This window comes from Acomys minous (genome assembly GCF_964271855.1).
Source record: "Acomys minous genome assembly, chromosome: 4".
NCBI lineage: Eukaryota > Metazoa > Chordata > Mammalia > Rodentia > Muridae > Acomys > Acomys minous.
In genome coordinates this window covers 23,719,432-23,744,176 of record NC_140486.1, presented here as the reverse complement: position 1 = coordinate 23,744,176, position 24,745 = coordinate 23,719,432, and the positions used below count along the sequence as shown (strand labels likewise).

The 24,745-nt window shown below is 47.7% G+C and overlaps 1 protein-coding gene across 1 annotated transcript in view; it reads left to right on the top strand.

Moving 5' to 3' along the window:
* Positions 1 to 14,645: 14,645 nt before the first annotated feature.
* ONECUT2 (one cut homeobox 2) overlaps positions 14,646 to 24,745 on the top strand; it is a 57,156-nt gene continuing 47,056 nt past the window's right edge. Inside the window, exon 1 of the mRNA XM_084778015.1 lies at positions 14,646 to 15,990. Within this exon, the coding sequence (XP_084634141.1) occupies positions 14,760 to 15,990 (1,231 nt within the window). The 5' untranslated portion in view covers positions 14,646 to 14,759. The remainder of the gene's footprint in view (positions 15,991 to 24,745) is intronic.

The window sequence follows — 24,745 nt, the reverse complement described above, 5'->3', positions numbered from 1 at the left end:
CCACTAACTGGAGGAGCTGTGCCTGCGCCTGCATGCTGAGTGCTGCGAGAGAGTTAAGGTGAGTGCCACATGTGTAAATATTATAGTAACTGCAACAAAGATGATAAAAAAAAAAAAGTCTCACATCAGTTAAGGTTATTTTAACGTGCAAAGTCTAACAGTGCTTGGGTTTTCGGGGCTTTATTTAATTGTGGAAATCCAGACAACACACAGATAATGGATTTATACTTTTGCCAAGGAATGCCTTTGTTAGTGCCCTGTGATAGAAAATATCTCAGCCTGAATATTTAAAACGTATAAGCTTGAAACTACCCAACGTTGGTTTATTTTTTTTAAGCTATCTAAATCAAATTACCCTCACTGCTTACTCTTTTTAAATATTCAGTTCAGCAAGTCCTGTGGTTTGGTTAGAGATGCCTTATTTCAACTTGCCGCCTGCCTCCGCTGATGCCCTATGAACCCAGCAGTCACAGTCTCCGAAACAATCTTCACAGGTGAAGAACTCGCTCTGTTGTGTGGCAAACACTGTGCTCTCTGGCAAATGTAATTGCTGGAATCAAAAGCAGTCTGTGTTACCCTTTGCCCCCAAATCTGAGCTGGGGTGGGGGTAGGGGATAGAAAAAGCTACGTGGCCTCTCCCTGCCATGTGACAGAGTCAAATATTTGAGAGGGCCTTCATGTACCAGGTCACTCACCTATCCTTGGGGGTGAAGTTCTCTTCCACAGGAAACTGGTGTCTTTTCCTTTCATATCCTAGTGCTTTAGTTTATCAATGGCCAGATTAAAGTGAGGTGTCCAGAGCCGAGGAAATCACCAGCTCAGAATATAGAGAACCCGTTGTTTACCTTACAAGCTGTACATTGTATTTTTCTTTTTCTTCTATTTTTATTACCTTATTGTATGTGTATCAGTGTTTATGTATGAGTGTGTGTGTGTGTGTGTGTGAGTATATGTGAGCGCGTGTGTGAGACAGTGTTGTGTTACTGTGTGAGTATGTGTATGAAAATGTGTGTGTATATGTGTGTGTGAGTATATGTGAGTGTGTGTAAGAGACAGTGTGAGTATGTGTATGAGTGTGTGTGTGTGAGTATATGTGAGCGCGTGTGTGAGACAGTGTTGTGTTACTGTGTGAGTATGTGTATGAAAGTGTGTGTGTGTGTGTGTGTGTGTGCGTGTGTGTCTGTGTTTGTTATGAAGTTTGTATAGAAAGTGGGGATTGGGGATAGCTTTATGAAGTTGCTTCTCTCCTTCTACCACGTGACTGATCTCATATTGTCAGCATTGGCATCCAGCACCTGTACCTGCTAAGCTATCTAGCCAATTCTGTATACTGAATTTTCATAATACAGTCTATGTAAATTGTGCAGCGAAGTACTAACTCGGACTGAGCGTATTTAATCTGAAAATCTGAAATCTAAAAATCTGTGCACCAACATGGTACAGGAAGTGGAAAATTCCACACTTAAGCTCACGTGATGTGCCACCGAGTCACTGCAAGGATCGGGCCAGATTCCTTACAGGCTATGTGTACATGCTGTAGGTAAAGGATAAATGAGTTCCGTGTTTAGACTTAGCTCTCATTCCAAAATATGTCCTCTAAAATCCCAAAATGTGCAAAACAAACACTTGGAATAAGGCACTCAACCTACAGCAAATTATCACCACTATATTTTTTTACACACATTATTGCCATAGTCCAGGTTTATATTTATATCTTTCAACTTAAATAAAGGGTGTTCAGTTGTTCATTGCTAAATCACACCATGTCCTGACATTAGCATTTCATTGTGAACCCTGACTTTGTGTTCAGTGTGTCGGCTGTGACTGTTGCTTTGACCCTCCGCTTCCTGCAGCTTTGCTGAGCAGCCCTTCTAACCTGCTGCAAAGATTGTACTGAACACATTGTACAAAGAAGAATCAAGAGCCCTCTGACTTGCCACTGGAAACTTCTTGGCAAGACTGCATCCTGAAGTATCAATGAAAAAAATGGTCAACACTACGTATGCAAACAGCAATGCCAGGAAAAGGCTCATGTGCAAAGTGAACATGTGGAAGAGAAGAAACCAATGCAGAGGAGAAAATAGCGCATTCCTGAACAATCAGAATTCATTTAAATTCTGAGCTCCTTTACAAGCAGATGCTTGAAAGATGCCTTTCTTCAGAGGCAGGTGGATTGCTGTGAGTTTGAGGCCAGCCTAGTCTGCAAAGCAAGTCTAGGACAGTTGGGCCTATACAGAGAAACTCTGGCTCAGAAAACAAACAAACAACAAACAAAAAACGATGCCTTTCTTTCTTGGAAAAAATAAAAGATAGAATTGCTAATTCCCAGAATTTTCCAAGGGACACGAGATCGGTATATCAAAGAGATATGCTGTAAGTTCCTCCCACGTTAGCCGAAACAGGGAACCGTCCTCAGTGTCAGTCCAGATGAGTGGATCGAGAAATTGTGGCCGATATACAAATAGCCCACAGCGTACATATACACTTTACACTACATAATAGATACATACACGATTCAGCTTCAGGATTTTCTACGGTTTTCTACAGATGAACCCAGGGGAACTATTCTAAGAGGAAAAAAAGTCTCACACAGAAAGACAAACACCACATGCTCACACTTACATGCGGAATCTAAAAAGGTCAAATTTACAGGAACAGAAAGTAGAATGAGGCGTGCCAGCGTGCCAGCGTCTAGAGGGTGACAACGGCTGGGAAGGTTTGGGGGGATCTAGTCAGAGGTTTCCAGCTTTCAGTTTGAACGAGTAAACTCAAAACTTCTATTGTGCCAGGGGAACTCAATATTCTTAACACACACACACACTCACACACACTTACAGAGTTAATACATACATTAATTAGCTCCATTTTGCCATTCCATTATACACATATTTCAAACTAACATGCAGTACATTGTAAGCTTATAACATTTTTGTCAATTGAAATATTTTTTATTTTTTTTTCAGGTTAGCAAGATGGCTCACATCAGGTAAAGGTGCTTCCCGCCTGGCCCAACAGCCTGAGTTCAGTCCCTGGGATGCACACAGAGACAGAAAGACATGGCTCTTGTGTGTTATCCTCTGAGCTTCCCAGACGTACACACATGCACACTGAATAAATAAATGTCTTCTAAGAGGGAAATATTTTTTTAATCCTTTCTGGAAAGAAGATGGAGAGAGAGAGTGTGTGTGTGTGTGTGCATCCTAGGATGGCAACATAAATTCATTTCCTGCTATGAATACCGCATCCAGGAAGTTGACAAATGTGGCGTTAAAGGACAAGTAGGATTTGCAGTAGATTAGAGAAGGAGTAAACAAACCAAGGACCCTCCCCCCAAAAAAACTCAGCCCACTGGGCATCAAGAAGCTCTTTCAGCATCCATTCCCTGCAGCCAGATGCCCTCTCCCCACCCCAGACCCCACCACTGTAAGTAACTCCTTTGTGTGGAAATTAGTATTTTAAGTGTTTATACATTTAGATAGTTAGTTGGTGTCCAAAAAGATGATTCACTTTTTAAATGGGTCATACAGAGGTCTAATATACAAGGTGAGTAACCAGTTTAATATATGTTCGTTTTGATCGACGACCAAGGGTTTTTTTTTTTAGCACACCGAGGAAGCAAAAATATCAAGGACTGCTTTTATTTGCTTATATTGGGTAACAAGCCTAATGTTAAACATGACCCTTGCAACTGTTCCCTCATCTTTCCCAGTCACGATACTTTGATGCTAGAATAAATATCAATATAGCTCCATGTTGAGGAAACCAGGGGTTTCTGGAAGGATTTAATCCCCTCAAGTAGTTCTGTGGGGTTTTTCCTTTGCTTGTTTGTTGTTGTTGTTGTTGTTGTTGTTGTAACAATTTAAAACTCTCTTTTTGAAATAAATACTTAAAAATCTGTAGTAAATTCCAAGATTGGTATGGACTGAGACAATGGCTTTAACGTGTGACAATCTCTGGTTCGCTCACATTCTCTATCCATTACTTCTGCCTTTTCGGTCTGAAAATGAGTTGCAGAAAAGAACCGAACTGATGTAATTGGAAACTGAAAATAATTACCCATCCACTGACATCTATCATTTGGAACTAGAAATAAAATTCATTTTTGAAAAAAAAAAAAAAAGAATTCTGTAGGCGTTCCAGGATATGAAGTCATTTCTTATTTATAATTTATTCATCAGAAATAACATTTTTCTTTTTAAAAAAAGATTTATTTTAATCCCTGTGGTGCTGGGCACACCTTTAATCCCAGTGCTTGGAAGGCAGAGACAGGCTGATCTCTGCAATGGAAGCCAGCCTGGTATAGGACAGCCAGAGATACACAGAGAAACCCTCTCCCTCCCTCCCTCTCTCTCTCTCTCTGTCTCTCTCTCTCTCTCTCTCTCTCTCACACACACACACACACACACACACACACACGCACACGCACACGCACACGCACACACACACACACTGGTAGCTCTTGTAAAGGTGACAGAATATAAGGGGTGAGGTTGGAGCTACTCTTAGTGAAAACAGCTGAGGCGCAGCATGGGCAAAGGCTTGTTGAGGAGCCTCCGATGGCAGAGCAGGATTCTCTCTCTCTGTGTTTTCTTCTCTGTGGCTGTGCTCAGCTGCCTTACATTTCTGACAGCTGTCTGATTTACTCCATTGACCTCTTTCCCTCTGAAGTTAGTGTGAGGCAGCTTCTGTTACTTACAAGCAAAACCACCGATAGACTTATAGTAGCCACTCAAATATTTCCCGTTTGAAAAGCAGGCTAACAGGATCAGTTGCCTATTATAATTTTATGTCCAGCACTACAATTCCTGCTGTTTGTTTGCCTGCTCCAATTTCATTCCAGATAGATTATTACGCTTAACAAAGGCAAGCTCTTCCTGATACAAGAAAGAGCCGAGTAAACAACAACAAACATGATGGGGGAAAAACCTTTTAATAAGCTAAAGTAGGCTTGATATTATTTCCCGAGTATGCTGTGAAACGCCAGTCCTAATTCACTTCGGATGGCATGCTTAAGTATTACAGAAACTGAAACAAAGATAGAGAAAAACTTAGAATATTGTCTGGGGAGTTGAAACCAGAAAGAGGGGCATGAAAGAGAGTGAAATGATTCCCAAGGGAACCTCTCATGGTATATTGAGTGTGCAGGTGGGGGCTGGGCTGGGGGCCAGGGAATCTCCAGACATTAAGACTTTAAATGTGGGCTGACCTTCACCAAGGGCACTGAGGTGAAAGTGGTTCAGCAGCTTAGGGTACAGCATCTTACAAAGACAAAAAGTACACACACACACAAACACACACACACACACACACACACACACACACACACACACACACCACACACACCGCACCAAACACACACACATACCACACCACACACACACACCACATCACACACATGATACACCACACACCACACCACACCACGTACCCATACCAAACCAAACACGCACACACACATCACACACCATACCACACCACACACACACCACATCACACACACCACATCACATACACACACACCACTGCTTTCATGGTCTGGATCTATTGAACCAGGACAGATCATTTGGTCTGTAGATCAGTAAATGTGTCTTCACCCATCCCATCTCCACCTCCCTCGACCATAACTGTCTCCTTGCTTTCTAACCAAATCTAAACAGAGAATGCCACCAACTTCCACGTTTATAATTTAAAAGTCTTGGTGTTCAGAATAACTCCAAGAATTCTACCACCCTGCTATCAATTTACGCCAAGGTAAAGGATTTACCAGAGTGTGTCTTGCTTGGTTTGTCTGAGCACGAACCCCCAAACTAGGTCACCCCAAATTTTAAAAATCCATTAAACCAACTCAAGTGAGGAATAAAAGAAAGGCCGTTTTCTAAAAACTATGCTTGCTCAGCAGGTAATTCAGTGCTCTCCACCCCCACTTTTGCCGTGTCTGATCTCCAGGGAGCTGGTGCTCAACCCTATGTAAATAAAGCCCGAAGAATTCATCAGACAAAAGAAGGTCCCTTACTACTTCAGAGTAGTTTTTTGAGGGGCAGGGTGGATTAAATGCTGAAGGAGCAGTTGATTAATTTGGATGTCTTGCATACCGTGTATCGTGCATAACTTGATTTCTATAAAAAATGAAGTATAAAAATAAGTTCAAGTGGTAATGAAAATCCATATACACACACGGCTGTCAGTGGACCAACGAAGAGACGTGAAACCTATATATTGGCTTCCTGTGCTTTTCTGGTGCAGATACGGAAGACAAAGGCGTTGGGTCAATGGATTCATCAAACGTGTTCTCTGTTGTTGCATCAATTATGCAGCTCTAAGTATACCGGGCCCTTTAGCACGTACTCTCCACTCCGGCTCCTTCTTCCCAGGATACAGCAGTTCTCCCCAGGACGAACACACCTCTCTCAGCCCTGGGACTGGAGTCGGGCCACCCACTGCCCTGGCGGCTGCCAAGACACTGGGACTTGTTGCTGGAGGCAGATCCTCTTGCTTGCCCGCGGAGAACTAGTAGTACGCCGCGCCTCCCAGTCAGGCGTGGGTGGGGACAGTTGCCCCCGGTGCCCCCTGCGTGCGGAGAGCCCGCCCAAGGGGAGGGGAGTGCTCCCCTGGGTCCGGAGCTCCGCGCCTAGCAGGTCCTCCCGCCCAGGTCGCAGGGTCGAGGGCACCCGAGGGCCCAGCCACTCTCCTGCCTTCCCCGCGGCCTCCCCACCCCCATTCGGCCCTGGAATCAATAGTGGGCGCTGATTTTTCACAATTGCAGCTGTCTGATTCATCAGTGAATAATTAAATCAGAGGCAGCCAGGCCTGCCTGGCGTGGGAGTATAGGGGGCCCCCCGCCTAGATCCGCTCAAACTGGGGGTCAGTGAGAAGCTGAGAGGGCAGCCAGAGGACAGGCCTCTGCCGGCGCCCAAGCTGGGAGAGCTCCCTAGCTGGGGAGCCTCTCAGGGTGTGGCTGGAGAGACAGAGGAGCGTGTAGGGGGCTGGCCTGGCTGCTGGGAAGGGTGAGGGAAAATGGGACGTTCCATAGTGGCCCTACAGGGGTTGACAGCCCCTGCATTTTGGTCGTAGGCTGCAGATCCAAGCACTACACTTGGGTCCCTGCTAGGAGCTGCAGCTGGCTGCGTTTGGTGCAGACACCCTTTTCAGGATGACTTTCCGAAGGGACAGGAAATCCACCCTCAGAAAGCAAGTTGCCTCTGAGGAAGATAGAAGCGCCTAGAAACGGCATTGATTTAGACATCAATCCTGACCTACTCCCTCCTCCTCCTCTTCCTCCTCCTCCTCCTCTTCCTCCTCCTCCTCCTCCTCCTCTTCCTCCTCCTCTCCCCGACTGGCTGGGCCAAGCCGCCCCTTCCTCGAAAAGGAAACCTTCCCAGCCCTAGGGCCACCGGATTCGGATTCAGCTGGCTGGCAACCAGACCCTCTCACTCACGTCCCCACAGATTACATATCAACCCCCACAGCCTTCATGCCTACCCCCCGGAGTCTCCGACCTAATTCCACGGGCTCAACACCATTACCCACTGTCTCCACGAACCTGCACACCAGCCCCCCACAACCTTGATACCCGCCTCTAGGACCTCCAAGCCACCTGAAACAGCCTCCAACCACCCTGAGTCTAGTGGCTAGCACTTAGGGCCTCCGTGTGTGTGTGTGTGTGTGTGTGTGTGTGTGTGTGTGTGTGTGTGTGTGTGTGTGTGTGCGCGGTGTCATCCTTCTTCGGCAGGGTGTGGGGCTTCTGAGTTCTCACACACAGCCGCCTACACACCAAGGTTTCCATACCAGTCCCCAGAGCCTCGACGTCCTCCTCTGTGGCGCCAACCTCACCCGCACGATCTGGACCCACTCTCTGAGGTTTATGTCACCACCTCCAGCCCAACTCCGTAGGCCTCCAAGCTTGGCTTGACTCAACAGCCGGCACCACTTCGGGCGGTCTGCTGGGCAAATGCTATTACTTCCAACAGGTCTTCTAGGCCCTCCAATTCGCAGCGTGCCCGGTTAGTTCTCTCAGCCCAGGGTCTTGGGGAGGGGGGGGAGGAGGAGGTCTTCAGAGCTCAGTTTCCTTATTGGCAGCCCTACCAACTGAGTCGGGCCTGGGAGCACTTTGGCTCACAGTGCAAGTCCTGCTTCTAGAATGACCACAGCACCATCGCCACCTGCAACTCTCGTCAGTCTTGGTTTCTTACATGCGGTTCAAAGCACAACGATTCAGAATTCGTAAGATGACATCGAGACAATTTTGCGTGTCTCCTAAAATTCTCCTAAAACCACCTCACAGTGTTTTGTGCCTTTTTATATTATTACTCCGAAAGACCAACTCAAGATCTGGTTCTTTAATTTATTTGAGAGCAGAGAGTCAAAAAGCCTTAAAAATGTGCGATTTTAATAAATAGCCTGAATTCACATAAAGATTCGCAAACGCCTGTTTTATTAGTTTCCGACTATATATATATATATATATATATATATATATATATAATCGAAATTTTTATTTCTCAAGTTTCATTTCAGACCAGTGTATAAAACACTCTAAGCTAAAAAAAAAAATCTTCCCCTGTGGTACCTACACAACTGAGACATTGTAAACTCTCGTTTTCATTGAGAAAGTACTAGGTACTTGTAGTAATGAATAAACAATGCTAAGTCCTTAAATTTTGTTATTTCTAGAACAAATAAATGGTGGTTTTTAGAGGACAGTAAATTAAAAAGTGATGCCATACTTAAGTGTCTCCGATAACTTAAAACCAGCTCTACTTTTAAGAAGCTAATTTTGTCCTTTTTACAACCAACTGCAACTTTTGCCTTTCTTTAGAGAAGACAACAAAAAGATTTCACGCGCAACTTGACCGGGACAAAGGGACCTCATGCCCGGTCTCCTTTTGTAAGGTGACAACTGACAAAAAAGGAAAACTTTATCTTCAGCGCACTTAAGCAATACATCTGGAAACCTTCTTTAATGAGAAAGTGCAACGGAAGTTAGCCTCTACTTGAAAACTGAGGCCAGGAGGGACTTTGAGGCCAAGATGACTAGTAATCGTGAGACAGGGGCGAGAAGCCGACGGGGATTTCCTAGCCCTTAGGTTTCAAGTTGCTTATTTAAAAGTGCCACGTGGTTTTAGAGAACACCTCCGGTCTCGGGAAATGCCACATGCGCCTCCCTACCCACAAAGAAGTCCTCAAGTTTTTGAGAATTTGCAGATTGGAACCCTCAACTTCCCCGTATACTTTTTTTTTTTTTTAACGTTTTCTACAAGAGGGAAAAAGCTTTCCTCTAAGCAGCTTCAGCAATGTTGGCAGCTTAGAAAACATGCCAGGAAAGGGATGCGGGGCTGGAACTCCGGTGTCTTGGAAGAGTCTATACCGTCTAGACGGCTAAGGTCGGTCCAGACCAGAGCTCCACTACCCACTACCACTAGAACTCCTCCAGCCGGGAAGAAGGAGGAAGGGGTGGGAGGTGGGGTGAGGGGTGGGGTAGGGGGATGGGGAAGGCAGAGAAAAAGCTAGAGGCAGTGGCACACAGAAAGAAACTGGTCAACAAAACTTTACATCTATGAAAATAGAGAGAGATTAAGATTAGCTGACCTAGTTCCTGGATTTCTTTAAAAAAAAAAAAAAAACTAAGCAGATGGCCCCCGCTGGTGTCTCATCTCAGCTGAAGTCATGATTCCGGTTTTGGCTGCCTCTGTAGTCTGTCAGTCCCAGTGTGCAGGTGCCCACGTTATATTTGGGTTGATGGCTACCCCTTCTCAATTCCTCTCAAGTATACCCACACCTCCCGGCCTCCACCACCCTCCACTACTCCAACTACACCTTCAAGGCTTAGAGCTGAATTTGTGGCTCCAAGAAAATGCTTCTCCTGATACAGACTTTGTGGAGGGGGGGGCAGCCTTCCTCCCCCCACCTCAACGCCAAAGAGGCCAGATAAGCTGAAAGAAAAGACGCAAACCCCCAGCAAAGCAAACTATCTTTAGCTAATCTTATATAGTCAGGGGCAGGGTTTTGCTCTCCCTGAGTTTGCCTTACCATGATCCATAAGAGGAGGCAGGAATTGTTTCTTAAAAGGACTGATTTGGCTTCAGCCACCAGAGAACTTTGGGGGGGGGGGATGTAGGTTTTTGTTTGTTGTTTATTTGTTTATTTGTTTGTTTAAATTTCCTAGAGCCAGTAGGATGTCTGGAAAAGCGTTGGTGGATTTACAGGCTGAGAATCTGAAAGGACTTGGGTTGCACTTTAGTTTTAGTTTTCTTCTTCCCATGTTCAACCAGCCCGAGCTTTCAGACAGAAGAAAACTGAAGCTAATGGAGTTATCAAACAGAGGCACAATTTTGAAGGCTCCCTCGCTGCTACAAACACCCACCATGCATCTGCACTCAAATCACAGAGACTTGCCCCGTCTTCATTACTAGGGACTCAGATAACAGGGGAAGCAAACGCTCCTCCGTTGTTAGAAGGAAGCCTCTATTATCACTACTATTATTTGTGTACAGCAACATAAGAATTTCTTTCTCTTCTTGAAATTCCCCCACAATATTGAAACAGTATTTGTTGTATGATTCATATAAATGCTGGAGGCCTTACTGAAAAACCATTACCATTTAATGGCTAGAAAATTGCTCTCCTTCCTTTAAAAAAAAAAAAGGAATAAAAAGAAAAGAAAAAGGCTGGCGCAGTAGCCGCAGCAGCAGCAGCACACAGACAACAAAAACTTTCTCCTGAATAATCCTCCCTTGCACAATGACAAAGAAATGATATTGACTTACCCAGGAATGGATGATGTGTTTGATAAGGGGGGACTTTTTTGTGTGTGAAGATTTCTGTCCCGGAGCTACACAGACAGCTGCAATTCATGGGCGATGCTGATTCCCAGAAAGGCTATGGATTGGCATGGGGTCTGCAGCTCACAGACCCTGATCAATACCCCTACACTCACACGCCAGATGGTTTGGGGAAGGGCAAAAATAAAATAGTCCAAAACAGCCCACCATTATGCACCCCCCTATACTGCTCTGACAAACCTAGCTGTAGCACAAATGCATTGGGGCCAGCATAAAACCTGGACATATTTTGAGCATTTTGGTGTTTTTCTGGCCCTGCACTTTCCTAGATGAAGCTATGGCTACTGTTGGTTTTTTTGTTTGTTTGTCTGTTTTGGTTTTATTTTAAGTTAAAACAAAGCTGTTGTTTCCTTATCCAGATTGTACTGACTTGGAGGTCTGTTTATAATTTTTGTGAATAATTTATAGAGCTCCTGTTTTAATCGAATCTCCCCAGTTTTAGTATGAAAATTACAAGTGAAACACTGATAGTAAATATTTTTGTGTTTTCATTAAATTTCTAACTTAAGCTCTGAATTTTTTTTCTTCTGCCGTCAAAAATCCAGCTGTTGGACAGTTTTCTCTGTACTCTCTCACATTTGTGGTTGTGGAAGATATCTGACCTGCAGATGTATTATCCCGAGAAGTGGCTCTCCTCCGGTTCTGCCACAATGCCTGACACACTTCCCCAGGATTCTAACAGGAATGGCTCTTATGGCGCTACATTTCCATAGACTATTTGTGAATGCTGGAGAAGGGAGGGAGAGTGTAAGTTCACATTAAAAGCAAACCCCTCACCTAAAGAACTTGTTAAGCCTACAGCAGAGCGTGGAGTTAAACAAAAGATGATTTAAATGCAGCTCTCTCTCCCTTTTGTTTTTATTAACAACACAATGAGAAAGAAACACCAAAGTATTTCACATTTTCATTAGTATTGCTACTGTTAAAATTACCCCTGTTAGAAAGGAAGGGAAGGGGGCATCTAAAACCCAAATCACTAAAAATTAGGGTGCTAAGCCCTTTCATTTTTCCCTTTAATTGGATTCTGAGTTGGAATATAAAAACATCAAAGCTATTAGAAAAACATCGTGGAAAAAAATCTGCTTTAATTTAACCCAATGAAATTATATACAAAGAAGCCCAATGCGATTTCATGATTTTCCCGAGATTGTCAATATTGATTGAGAGGAGGGGGGGGAGGAGTGGAGGGAGAAAGGGAGGAGGGAGGAGGGAGGAAGCCAGGCTTTGAGAAAATGGAACTCACCTTGTTGCTATCAGCACAGAAATGCAATTCCCAGGAGCAGAGTTATCTTTGTGGTCTGGTGGCAAATTAGTTTATCATTTTGAAAAATATTTAAATGGAAATTTACATGCTTAGGGTTCTGTTTGTATGAAGCACCAGGCTAGGGGGGGGGGGAGGTCACTGGCTACTCCTTGAGCCTCGAACCCGGACAACAGCAACTGGAAGATACCGGCACTGGAGTCTATCAGAGAGACCTTTCCCAGCCCTGCCCTTCCCTGTTGTTTGGGGTTCCTGTCACTGAGCACTAGGGGACCAAAGCAGGTTGATGTCTGAGGAACTTTTGTTTGATAAGGTGTGTATTTCAAACATTAGCTGGTTCAAATTATCCTGTGTCCAACCACAATAGATACAGTGAAGGGGACAAGTGGGGAAGAAACCAAAACAACAGAGAACTGCGTTATTTTATCTGTCTCTTTCGTAGCACTAAAGATGTGAACAGTTAGGAAACTAGAGATCTGGCAAAAACTGGGGTATGCTGCTTTCTTACCCAAGCTTTGATGTCATAGAGGATGCTATTTGAAAGAATAATTGGCAACATATTGACCAGAGCTCAATAAAGTTGATCTATGAATAACATCACCATATATTCATGGGTGGTAGTGGGATGTGTCTGTAGCTGGAAAAGAGAGCAGAACAGCAGAAAAGGTCACTTCGAGAAGAACTGTTTTCCAAATGAATTAAACCGTTCTCTAGTCCTAAGAAGGCACATACAGTATTGTAGGCTGTCCTCGTTTTCTTATCAAGTTTTCTCTAACAGCTGGAAATGGTCGGAGGGGACAGTCTTAAGAAGACCCCCTGCTCTTCTTTTGACAGCTGATCAAAAGAAAATAGGTCACGCTTCTCCAACTTATGTCCACCCTGTCCTTAATTACTGTCTCTTTAAACAAAGGCAACATCTGCGCAACCTCAGCTAGCTTGAATCTTCGGAGGCAAACGGAGCGGAGCGCAACCTGCTTTGGAAGAATCTGTTACTTTTAAAGCTTTCAATGCCGGTTGTTGGCCTCTCTGGCAATCTTCAAGCACCCCTCAACCCACATACAGTTCGCGGAAATCGCTATCTCCTCCTCTCCGACCTCCCGACCTGGGTTTGTCAAACAACGGGAATTCTAGGAAGACGAAGGTGTACTTTTTAAAGCTACAGCTCTCAGAGAGTATTCTCCCACGTACGTTCGTACGTAGTCAATGCCCCAGGCTCGGATCTTCAGATGCAAATACCAACGGAGGCTTACAATTACCTACCTATTGCAGTAACCTAGGGTGGACAGTCCTCTCTAGGATTCAAGAAAAGCGGCGTGTGTGTGTGTGTGTGTGTGTGTGTGTGTGTGTGTGTGTGTGTGTTGATAGAAGAAAGGTCCGCGGGTGCCGTCCCTACTATTTCCGCATACTCCGTGCCCCCCCAGGAGAAGTTTGCTGGGCTGTGAATATCAATAACAATCTTTACCCTCAACCCTATGAGTTCTACACTCTCCTCTTCTTCCCTATTCTCTGAAGGAGCAAGCATTTGGTCACCTTGAAACCGCAGCTGCTGGAATTTTAGTTTTGTCTTGCAATCTAGTAGGGCCCTTCTGAAGCCTCATAACTGAGAGATTTATGGGCTGGCCAAGTAATTAAATGATGTTATTGTGTTAACTTTGCATGCATTAGGGCTGCTTGCGCCGCCGTCAGTGTGAACCTTCCGCCGCTGCCGCTGTCGGCCGCAGCTCTCAAGCAGCCTAGGCGTTAGAGTTGCTTTCCCCCATAGATTATGCACATACCAATCTCGGAAATTTACCGTGCATTAGAACACATTAGCGCCTGCATTTTAAAAGCTAGACTGCTAGCTCCCGGCGAGGGACTCTCGGGAAGTGGCTAGCTAGGAGACGCGCGTTTGTTTTTACCATACCACAAGCTTATAAGAGTGAAGAAAAGCTTTGAGGTGAGACTAAAGAAACCGAAGCAATCAGCCCAAATCGTAGCTGCCCGGGAGAGGCAGAAAGAGGCATCTCTCGTATAATCCCCCTTAGTCTTGCTTCTTTCTCTCTCCTCAGTAACCCTCTCTCCTCCCTTCTCCTTGACGCTTGGATCCAGAAGCAAAAAAATGGGGGGGGGGGGGCGGGAGAGAGAAACGAGCCGACTGTCAGCCAAACCTGAAACGCTCGGCCCCGCCCCTTCCACATCCATTGGCAGCTGCTCCAAGAAGATCTGCCTTTCGAGGCAGCTACTGACGCCGATTGGTTTCTCCTGCTGTCCATCCGGCACGGTCCCGCCCCGGGCCCGGGAGGATAGGTTGGCTGCTCCCGCAAGCGGCAGAGCCCTTCTGGACAGCTCCCGCTCACCCAAACAGAAGACGTCGGCGCCAGAGTGGGCTCGGACATGGCGAGGCAACGCGCCCGCACAACCGGCGGGGCCCGGTGATCCCTCCCTCCTTCCCCATCCCCTCCCCTCTCCCGCACGCACGCCCTGTCCGCCCCCACCCCACCCCCACCCCGGGCGCGCCCGTCCGCAGCCCGGGGCACACACCCGCACGCACGCTACCCCAGCACACACTCCCGCACTCCCACGCCCGCCCCCGAGCCCGTGGCTGAACCACGCCACGCGTGCCTAGCCAGCCCGCCGGCAGCCCCCGCCGCTCCCACCGCCCCCGGGCCCCGATGGACTGAATGAAGGCTGCCTACACCGCCTATCGATGCCTCACCAAAGACCTAGAAGGCTGCGCCATGAACCCGGAGCTGACAATGGAAAGTCTGGGCACTTTGCACGGGCCGGTCGGCGGCGGCAGCGGCGGGGGCGGCGGCGGGGGCGGCGGGGGCGGGGGCGGGGGCCCGGGCCATGAGCAGGAGCTACTGGCCAGCCCCAGCCCCCACCACGCGGGCCGCGGCGCTGCTGGCTCTCTGCGCGGCCCGCCGCCGCCAACAGCGCATCAGGAGCTGGGCACCGCAGCGGCGGCGGCAGCGGCGGCGTCGCGCTCGGCAATGGTCACCAGTATGGCCTCGATCCTGGACGGCAGCGACTACCGGCCAGAGCTCTCCATCCCGCTGCACCACGCCATGAGTATGTCCTGCGACTCGTCCCCGCCAGGCATGGGAATGAGCAACACCTACACTACACTGACGCCGCTCCAGCCGCTGCCACCCATCTCCACGGTCTCAGACAAGTTCCACCACCCGCACCCTCATCACCACCCTCACCACCATCATCACCACCACCATCACCATCAGCGTCTGTCGGGCAACGTCAGTGGCAGCTTCACTCTCATGCGCGACGAACGCGGGCTTCCGTCCATGAACAACCTTTATAGCCCTTACAAGGAGATGCCTAGTATGAGCCAGAGCCTGTCTCCGCTGGCTGCTACGCCGCTGGGCAACGGGCTGGGTGGCCTTCACAACGCTCAGCAGAGCCTGCCCAACTATGGTCCGCCTGGCCACGACAAAATGCTCACCCCCAATTTCGACGCGCACCACACTGCCATGCTGACCCGCGGTGAGCAACACCTGTCCCGAGGCCTGGGTACCCCGCCTGCGGCCATGATGTCTCACCTCAATGGCTTGCACCACCCGGGCCACACTCAGTCCCATGGGCCAGTGCTGGCTCCTAGCCGCGAGAGGCCCCCTTCGTCCTCCTCGAGTTCGCAGGTGGCCACGTCGGGACAGCTGGAAGAGATCAACACCAAAGAGGTAGCTCAGCGTATCACCGCCGAGCTGAAGCGCTACAGCATCCCACAGGCGATCTTCGCACAGAGGGTTCTATGCCGGTCTCAGGGGACTCTCTCCGACCTGCTCCGGAATCCCAAACCCTGGAGTAAACTCAAATCTGGCAGGGAGACCTTCCGCAGGATGTGGAAGTGGCTGCAGGAGCCCGAGTTCCAGCGCATGTCTGCCTTACGCCTGGCAGGTAAGACTGGGGGCAGCCTGTTGGGGAAACTGCTCCAGCGTGCACGTGGGACTGATCTGTGCCGAGCTCTGGTCTTTGCTTTGCTCCTTTTCTCCCTACATACTTCTCCTTTCTTTTTCTTCCATTTTCACTTTCTCTCCCCCGCCTCCGTCCCCGCTTTTTCCGTCTTTTGCTTTCTCACTCCTTGACTGGTTTTCATTGGCCCCAACCACTTCTCTTGCCCTATTATCAATGTGCCAACCTTTTCCTCTCCTTCTCCTATAGTAGAAGGCAGGATCCGGGCTCTTAGTGTCCCCTAGAAGCCCTGTTTTCTGGACTCAAGAAAACCGAGAACTGCACTCAGCCAAAAACCTGTGTACTTGAACTCGTAGGACAACGTATTTCCGTTTTCCAGGATGCCTAGTCTCCTTATGTAGATGCTTTGACCGTCAGTGGGCTCTGCTCCTTAGAAAAGGAAAAGTTCTTCACTCACTTCCTTCCTACCAAAGCGGGCAAACTTCTTTGGTCATTGGCAGGAGGTACGCCCTGGCGCAGCCAGGACATAACACCGGTGCCAGAACCTATCCGAGGCTTTCGTGATAGATAGCCCAAGGACTCTATGAACCACCAAAAGAGCGGAGTCTGGCCAGTTCCTGAATAATCGCCTACAGAAAAGCGGGTGCAAAGACGAAGGTTTGGGGCTGCCACACTCATCGCTTTGGGGAGTGGGAAGAGCTGCCTCATTCGCCCGTAGCCCTTGCTGGGCTGCCAGCTCAGGGTTTGCTGAGAATTGCCAGGTCTCTAAGAAAGGTTAAGGAGTTCTCGGAAAGAGGTGCTGAGAAATTAAGATGCGAGTTAGTTAATGCTTCTTGGCCGCTGCAGGTTGTAAGCCCCGCCTTTGCATTAAGCGGGCGCTGATTGTGCGAGTAGCGGAGTGGCGGGGAGGGCTGGCAGCCCGCGGCAGGGGACCGGTCAACGCGCGGGTTACTTTGTTCTGAAGCGGGCTGGGCTCTCTGTGCCTCCTCTAGCGGCCAAGAGGCGAGGTACAGCCCTCTATTGTTCTAGGAACACTGAAACCGCTGGTGTGGGCGGTGGGTGCAAAAGCGAAAGAGGCAGCCTGACGCTGCGATTGACACAGTTGCGAGCTTTTGTGCAAGCAGATCCGGCTCCCAGAGTGCCTTGACTGCCCTGCCCCGAGGCCTGAACCGCGGACCCAGAAGGGCAAGGTGTCCAGGCCTCCCACTGGTGAGGACATACAATGCCCAGCTGCAAGCCTGTCTGCGTGATTTCTCAGTACTTCTTGGTGCTCTAGAACAATTAGTGTCTGCCTTAATTTGCATAAAACCCGTATCGGGGCTCTCGTGTTTCTGAATCCGGCGCTCACCGCTCACTAGCTCTGCATCTGCTAGCTCAGGTGTCCATTCCGGTCCCCCGGGACTTTCTACCACCACCGATCTGGGCTTGTGGGATGCAGTCCACCGTTGCCTAGCTGGACTTGGGGATGTGTCCCTCTGCGTAATCACTGCACCGGAGGAGAAGGCGTTCCCGGCTACAGGCGGCTCCTTTGCCCACTGTGGATTTTGTTCACTACTCAGGCTGTCAATCCAAAAGGGTAAAGAAACACACACACACACACACACACACACACACACACACACACACACTGGAATTTGTTTTGGAGAACTCCCCCTCAAAAATCAGTGGGCTGCCGACACTTGAATAGAGTTCGAAGTCGACTTTAATCTTCTTCTTCTTCTTCTTCTTCTTCTTCTTCTTCTTCTTCTTCTTCTTCTTCTCTCTCTCTCTCTCTCTCTCTCTCTCTCTCTCTCTCTCTCTCTCTCTCTCTCTCTCTCTCTCTCTCCCCCCCCCCCGTTTGTTTATTCTTGATCATCTCCTACAGTGTCCTCGGATTAGCTCCTGGTCCCTAACAAAGATAAAGTTGTGAAAGCAGTGAGCCTAATGACTGCACTCACTGTAGTGAGCCTTTGTTTTAGATCCTCCACTCCTCAGTACAGCGGGAGCTCTAAGGGGTCTCCAGCGCTCGGCTGGCTCCTGCGCTTGGAGGCCGGAAGGAACTTGGCAGCTGCTCTTTGGGGTTCGGTAAAAGGCTGGATGACAGCTGTTCTTCTCTGGCCTGTCTCGGAGCGCTGCCGCCCCCTCACGCCCGTCGGGCAAAGAACAAGGCTGTTCAAACACTAGAGTTCTGCCCGTGTAGGTCTTGAAAGTTAAGCCTTGCCTTGCGGTGGGTTCTTACTACAGTATATGAGGAAGAGTGTGGTAAGGGCTCTAAGCCCCAAACTCTTGAAAATTTGCCCGGTGACTCCTGAAGGCAAACCTTTCACAGCCCTTGCAGCGTGAATTTCGGCGGGGAATGCCGACGGGGGAAGTGCGTTGAGGACCGGGCTTTGCTTAAACATTTAAATGTGAGTCTGTTTTATCACCCCAGGTAAAGGGAGACAAGAGCCTTTGCCTTTTTTTTTTTTCCTTTCTTAATCTGACCGTTTTATCAGCAACTACAAGTGTGTTGAGTGGTTATTATTACACAGGAGGCTTTTCAGTGTGGGGTCAGTAGATCAGTCTCTTCAGACTCTGCGGCAAAAGCTGGGCCGAGTAAATAGGCATTGTGTGCTCAGTAGAGTAGGGAACAGAAGCACACAGAGGAGAAAAGGGAGGCCTTTTGATTGTTATTGATCGATGGGAAACCCCGCTGGGAAGCATCCGGGAGCCTAGGCCTTTGGGACCCGGGGGTTAGGCAAGCCAGCGACTCCCCAGGACAGTGGTCTCAGCCCAGCACCTGTACGACCTGGGGCCCACATCCGGCTACCCGTTCATATTATCCTTCCTTCATATAGTCTCATAGTCTCATAGTCTCTCTCTCTCTCTCTCTCTCTCTCTCTCTCTCTCTCTCTCCTTTTAGCATTTTGAGTCTGGTCTGGATGTACAGGGGTCTGACAATCTCTATCTTTAAGTCAAGTATACCTACTTGTCTCTCTCTCTCTCTCTCTCTCTCTCTCTCTCTCTCTCTCTCTCCCCCTCCCTCCCTCCCTCCCTCCCTCTCTCCCCCCTCCCCCCTTTTATCATTTCGAGTCCCATCTGGATGTACAGGGGTCTGAGGGAGTCTTTAATTTGGTTACTATCTTCAAGCTCTACCTTTAGGACAAGTATACCTAGTCACCCGGAAGCTAGGTCTTCCAACTAGCCCATGCAACTTCCCGGGTCTTTTAGCTGCTGGCACAGCCAAGCTCAGGTTACAGCAGAGAGGATCCCAGGGCGAGGTTAAGGAAGCTCAGATTGTCCCAACGTAGAAGCGAGAGAAAGGAATTCTACGTGCACTGGATAGTGAGAACAGCTAGTGCTTGCAACAGGCCAAATAGGCTGGGGGTGGCTCGAGAATGGATCCTGCTGGGCGGTTCTTATTATCCTGGCCTGAGGACAAATTCACGCCGTTTTTGAGCACACTTTCTCCGGCTTTGGTCCTCGAGGGGCCTCTGCACCTAGTACAAAAGTGAACTAGAAGGGACCTCAAGAACTCAGTGGCAGAGTTTGCCTAGTGGCAGAAAGCCCAGGCTTTAAAAGATGAGGGTGGTTTGTTTGTTTGTTTGTTTGTTTTCCAATGCAGGAAAACAAAAGCGTGGCTGCTGTTACCTTCATAGGTGAGGCTTCTGCCTTTTGGGAGCTAGGATCCGGGCTTGGTCCTCCCAGAGCCTGTCTCCAGAGCCAACAGCGGGAAACCAGTACATCTTTCTTCAGGAAGCAGCCTCAAACAGTCAGAATGGAGCTCACTCAGTTCAGATCTAAGGTCCTAAACCAAGCTGATGTCGGTAGTCCGACCCACTTAACACCTGCTACAGAATGTTGATCTGACAGTGTGTCTGACCAGTGCTCCTGCCCAGGCACACATATGTGCGCGTGTCCTGCCGCGCAGTACAAGTGCTTATATGATGCGGGAGACAGGTTGTTGTTGTTATTATTGTTGTTTGTTTTCTAAAACGAAGGGTTGAAAGAGGGCCGCGGCCACACTGTGCCTTCTATGCCCCGCCCAACCTTTCCCACCATCTTGTTCCTCCAGCCCCGGGTCCCATCTTGTAACTCCCAATGGCTTAAAATTTCAGGGATCCGAGCCAGGAGGCCAAACCCAACGCAGAATAGACTGATCTGTTAGTCTGCTGGCTGATCGGATTAATAAGTGAAAAGCTCACTACGGGTGTCCCTAGTCCCCCAAAGAACGCCTTCCTAACACTGATTGAGATGGGCAGGAGCTTGCGGAGGAGGCCGGGCACGAGGGAGCTGAGTGAACCCGAGTTTGAGAAGTATTCCAGGCGGCCGCCGGCAGCGGTGGATTACAGCGCGCATTTATTTTTATTCCAGGCTTTCCTCCGTGTGGTTATGTCACTTTCTCAAACAAATGTGTATATGGAGGGAGATCGATGCTGATAATGTTTAGAAGATTAAAAGAGCATTAATGCTAGCAACAATAGCGTAAACGTGTGGACCCAGATTTCATTGATCTGGAACCTGATCCGGCGTGTTTCCAGTAAGTCCAACGGCCCCGCTTGCCCTTCCCAGAAGAGCGCTCGCCAGTGCCCAGGCTCCCTGGCGCTTCGGCCACGCCACTTCACCAGCTGGGGCCCAGTTCTCAGGTCTGACCGCAACTCTTCCCTCGAGCAGCCTCTGGAGCCAGCTCTATTCTCGCCAAGGTTTTCTTAGCTTCTGGGCTCCATTCACCACCCCTGCCGAACAGGGTACACTCTCGGCACTCCCTGGGGCGACAATTGGTGATCCGCGGCAAAAAAAGGAAAAAGATTTAAAAAAATAAAGAAAAGGCGCCTTAGTTTTCCATGCCTTTGACTATCGGACTTGATACAATAATTCTCTCTCTCTCTCTCTCTCTCTCTCTCTCTCTCTCTCTCTCTCTCTCTCTCTCTCTCTCTCTCTCTCTCTCACACACACACACACATACACACACACACACGCGCACACACACACACACACCATACACATGCATGAACACATCAAAACCGTCCTGGAAAGCCTCTTAGTTTTGAAATTCGTTCTCGATTAAGTTTTCAAATAACGTGAACAATGTGAATAAAGCGTCAGCGAGCGTCGCGTTTTATGCTCCATCCTTACAGGCTTCAATACTAAAAGTCCTAGTTGCAGACTTTGCACTGATGATGCGTTGGCTGGGCTGTTAAACTCAGTCCCAGTACCAAAAGCCTGGCCTTCATCCCTCAGAGTGGCCCGCTCCGTGGTGGACTACTTGGCTCAACTCCTGGGATCTTGTCTTCTGTCTTGATGTGCTGGGATCTTAGGCAAGGCTACTAGAACACCCACCCCACACGTTTCCACCTGATTCTGAGGCCACGGGCCTTAATGCGTGTTGGGGGAGGGACTGCTCTGAGACACACACCCAATCCACCAGATAGAAAACTCCAGAACTTTTTCTTCCTAGCTATGGGTGAGAGGGAAAAGTTACATTCTCAATCCCCTTTCTTGTTTGTTCATTGAGAAGGAACGTTGAGGTGAATCTTCCAGAGAGAGGGGGCAACAGCTGTTTTAGTTGTTTGTAATTATATATGTAGGTGTGTGTGTGTGTGTGTGTGTGTGTGTGCACATGTGTGTATGTGTGTGTGTATGAGAAAATGAATATTTTCTTTTAAGAGTGTCTTAGACTTGGTGGAAAGGGGCCTTTTCCTATTTCCCCCAAAAAAATGAGGAGGGGGGAGAGAAAGAAAAGAAGAAGATATAAACCTTGTCTTTTGCTTTGGATGTGAGGAAGAGAAAGTGGTTGTTTCTCATCTTCCGACCAATGGCTTCCCTTAGAGCAAAGGAGCAAAGTGCCCAAGTCCCTAAAAGCCCTGTGCTCATCAGATACCACAAGGAGCATAGGTGGTTTCCTTTCTAAGTGGAAGGCAACTGTCCCACTATCCGAAAGCTCTGGCCAGCATCTGTCATCCTTTTCCCCTCCAGGAGGGCTGAGAAAGCCTTTATTGAGTGTGGGTGGGTGGGTGGGTGGGGGTCTTAGATTACCTCTGCCCCCTTTAAAATCTGATTCCTGCTGAAATGTGTAGGGCTAATTTGATTGTTCCTCATTCTCTTTGTCCCTATAATGTCTTAGTAACAGCTACATTCTTAAGACAAGACTGTCCCAGAGGGCACAGGACCCTGGACCCTCTTTCCGGGAATTCATTTTATGATCATCTCTGGGTGCACGGAGAACCCTTCCTTTGACTTCTCTGACTTTAAAAAAAAATACCCATTTGCCCAGGAGAACGGAGAAAGAGAGCTTAGGGATGTCTAGTAGCTAGGGTTGTCAGAAAGTGTCTCTGCAAAAACTGGTATCATCCTGGGGAAAATCTCCAGAGAAATGAAAACCTCAAAGGAAAAGCACGGAGATTCAGTTTCTGGGTTCTTGCCAAAGGAAGAGAAACAAGGAGAGCGTAAATAGAAATAATTGTCTGGATAAATGGCCCTGGGGAAGAGGATGAGACGGGGGGCACTTGGGCTTGAACTCCCTCTGCACACCCTCTGAGTAGGATTTGCTTTCATCCTTTTGGGGGACTCTTTTCTCCCCCTCCCTCCCACTCCCCTTTGAACTGAGGGATGCCATTTCCTTCAGAGAGGTAACTCCTCTTCAGGGCTGAGTGCATCAGGAGGAGGTCCTCCAGCCTGTGTGGTCAGAGGAGTGACTTCCTTCCTGGTGAGAGGCAACCTGCTCTCCAGTCCAGGCCTTCCCTTCAGCCAACCTTAACGCCTGTGAGGGAGATGTTTTGATTTCCAGTGTCAGGCAAAATAGTGACAGTAAAGATCACATAGGGTGTGTTGGGTAGGGCAGTAGGAGGCAGGGGAGTTGACTGGTTATCCCAATTAACTGATTATCCTGACATAGGACAGACACAAGGCACAGAGACAGAGATTGTCTCATTTGGGGAGTAGGATTTCTAGGAAGCTGTGGGCGCCTATCATGAATAAAAGTCCCACACAAATTGTCCCAGGGCCCCAGAAGGTTCTGCATTTCTCCGTGGTGCCTTTCTCACCACTTGAGGGTCTATTACTCTTTCAGTAGAAAGCAGACTTTGTTTGGGTTGGAAGCACACCTCCAACGTAATTTAATCAGCATTGGACTTTGGCTCCTGTAATCAAATATACATATACTTTCTCCTGTAGGAAGAAAAATAATGTCTCTGTAACTGGTATTGACTTGAAAGCATGTAATTTCTGGAAGGCATCACATTTTTAAAGGGAAATGTAAAATTAAGGGGGAAACAACCAACCATTTTTGTGGTTTGTTTTTGTCATTACCAGGAAGACCCCGTTACCACCTAAGAAAGGGCACAATGAGCACTCACGGGGCTCAAACGCTCAGCCTCTCTAGTTGCAGATATCTCTGTACAGTCAGCCTCTTAGGTCTGTATTGATAGGAAGCTATATTGACTGGCTCTCCAGGTCCCAGAACATGAGCTTTTCTGTTGCCTCACATTCTTAAAGGAACCCATCTTGCATTTTACTCCCTCCTTGGAGAGGTCACAGGCAGTGGGATCTGGATGTGCAGTAAGCTCGGTGCCAATCCCCACCCAATTCTCTCTTCTACCCTAGAGCATCTCCCCGGAGCAGCTTGGTCTCCCCACCTCCTAGGGTGAGGCTTTGGGCTCTGCCCAAGCTGAGTCTGTTAGGGAATCTGTTGTAAACACAGATCCATTGATTTGCATTTGTCAGAGAGTAAAGTTAAACCAGTGAAAAGAGAAGCCCTTACCCTTTTATGCAGGGCCAGGGAAACCTTTCATATTGATCCTATTGATCGAACCTTTCCCTTTAAGGAAACCACATAGTTAAAGACCCTCGTTCAATAGATTTACCCTCCATGCTTATGATATTCCTCTAAGTGTTCTCATCTAGGATAGCTGGGCACTAAGCCCACATTCCAAGCCAAACCAAAAAAAAAAAAAAAAAAAAAAAAAAAAAAAAAAAAAAAAGGAGGGGGTCGGGAGACAGAATTGTGAGATGTGAAATTAAATCAGACTGAACTGTATAGTGACACAGCTGGGGATGTTTTGATCATTCTGAGATGACATGCAGAGATAAAGATAAATTAGATGCATTTAGCATCTCCCCTCCTCTCTTTCCCTCCCCCCACAAATGGAAAACGAGTTGCTTCACACAGACTAGCAATGTCTTAGGACATCATTTCCTAATGTAAGATGACTTCAGCCAAACCAGTTCCCCCAAACTGGTTCATTTAAAAAGCACTACTCCTGACATAATAACTACTGTGGTTTGTTTGTATAAAATCAAGAATAAAATTGATCCCTACAAGTACTGTATCTTGGACTCCATATATGATCATGGACACTAAAAACACTGAAGAAAGGCCTTAGAGCTGCAGTGAATAGAAGCAGCAGATGCCTGTTTAAGACTGAAGTACAGGCTTTCCTGTAGAGTGTTATAGATGAAACGGGAGCTGCTTAGTGTTTCTCTTGCTTGCAGATATGAAAATGAAAGTCCCTTTATCCCTTGAATTACTGGCACAATCCCATCCTTTCTTTTCTGACACTTTTTGTTGTTGTTGTTCTGTAAGTAACATTCATTTGTGATTTTTTTTTCCAGTATGGCCCATGGACTATTCTCAATTGGCTATCTCTTGGATTGTTTCGTACATTCATGTATGTCTTATGTGATTGAAAAATATTAATGATTCCTTAGGTGAGCTAATGTATTTATCTACTGAGTGAGTTCAAAGGGCAGAGTTCAGCTATGGTTCAGGTTAATTGAACAGGAA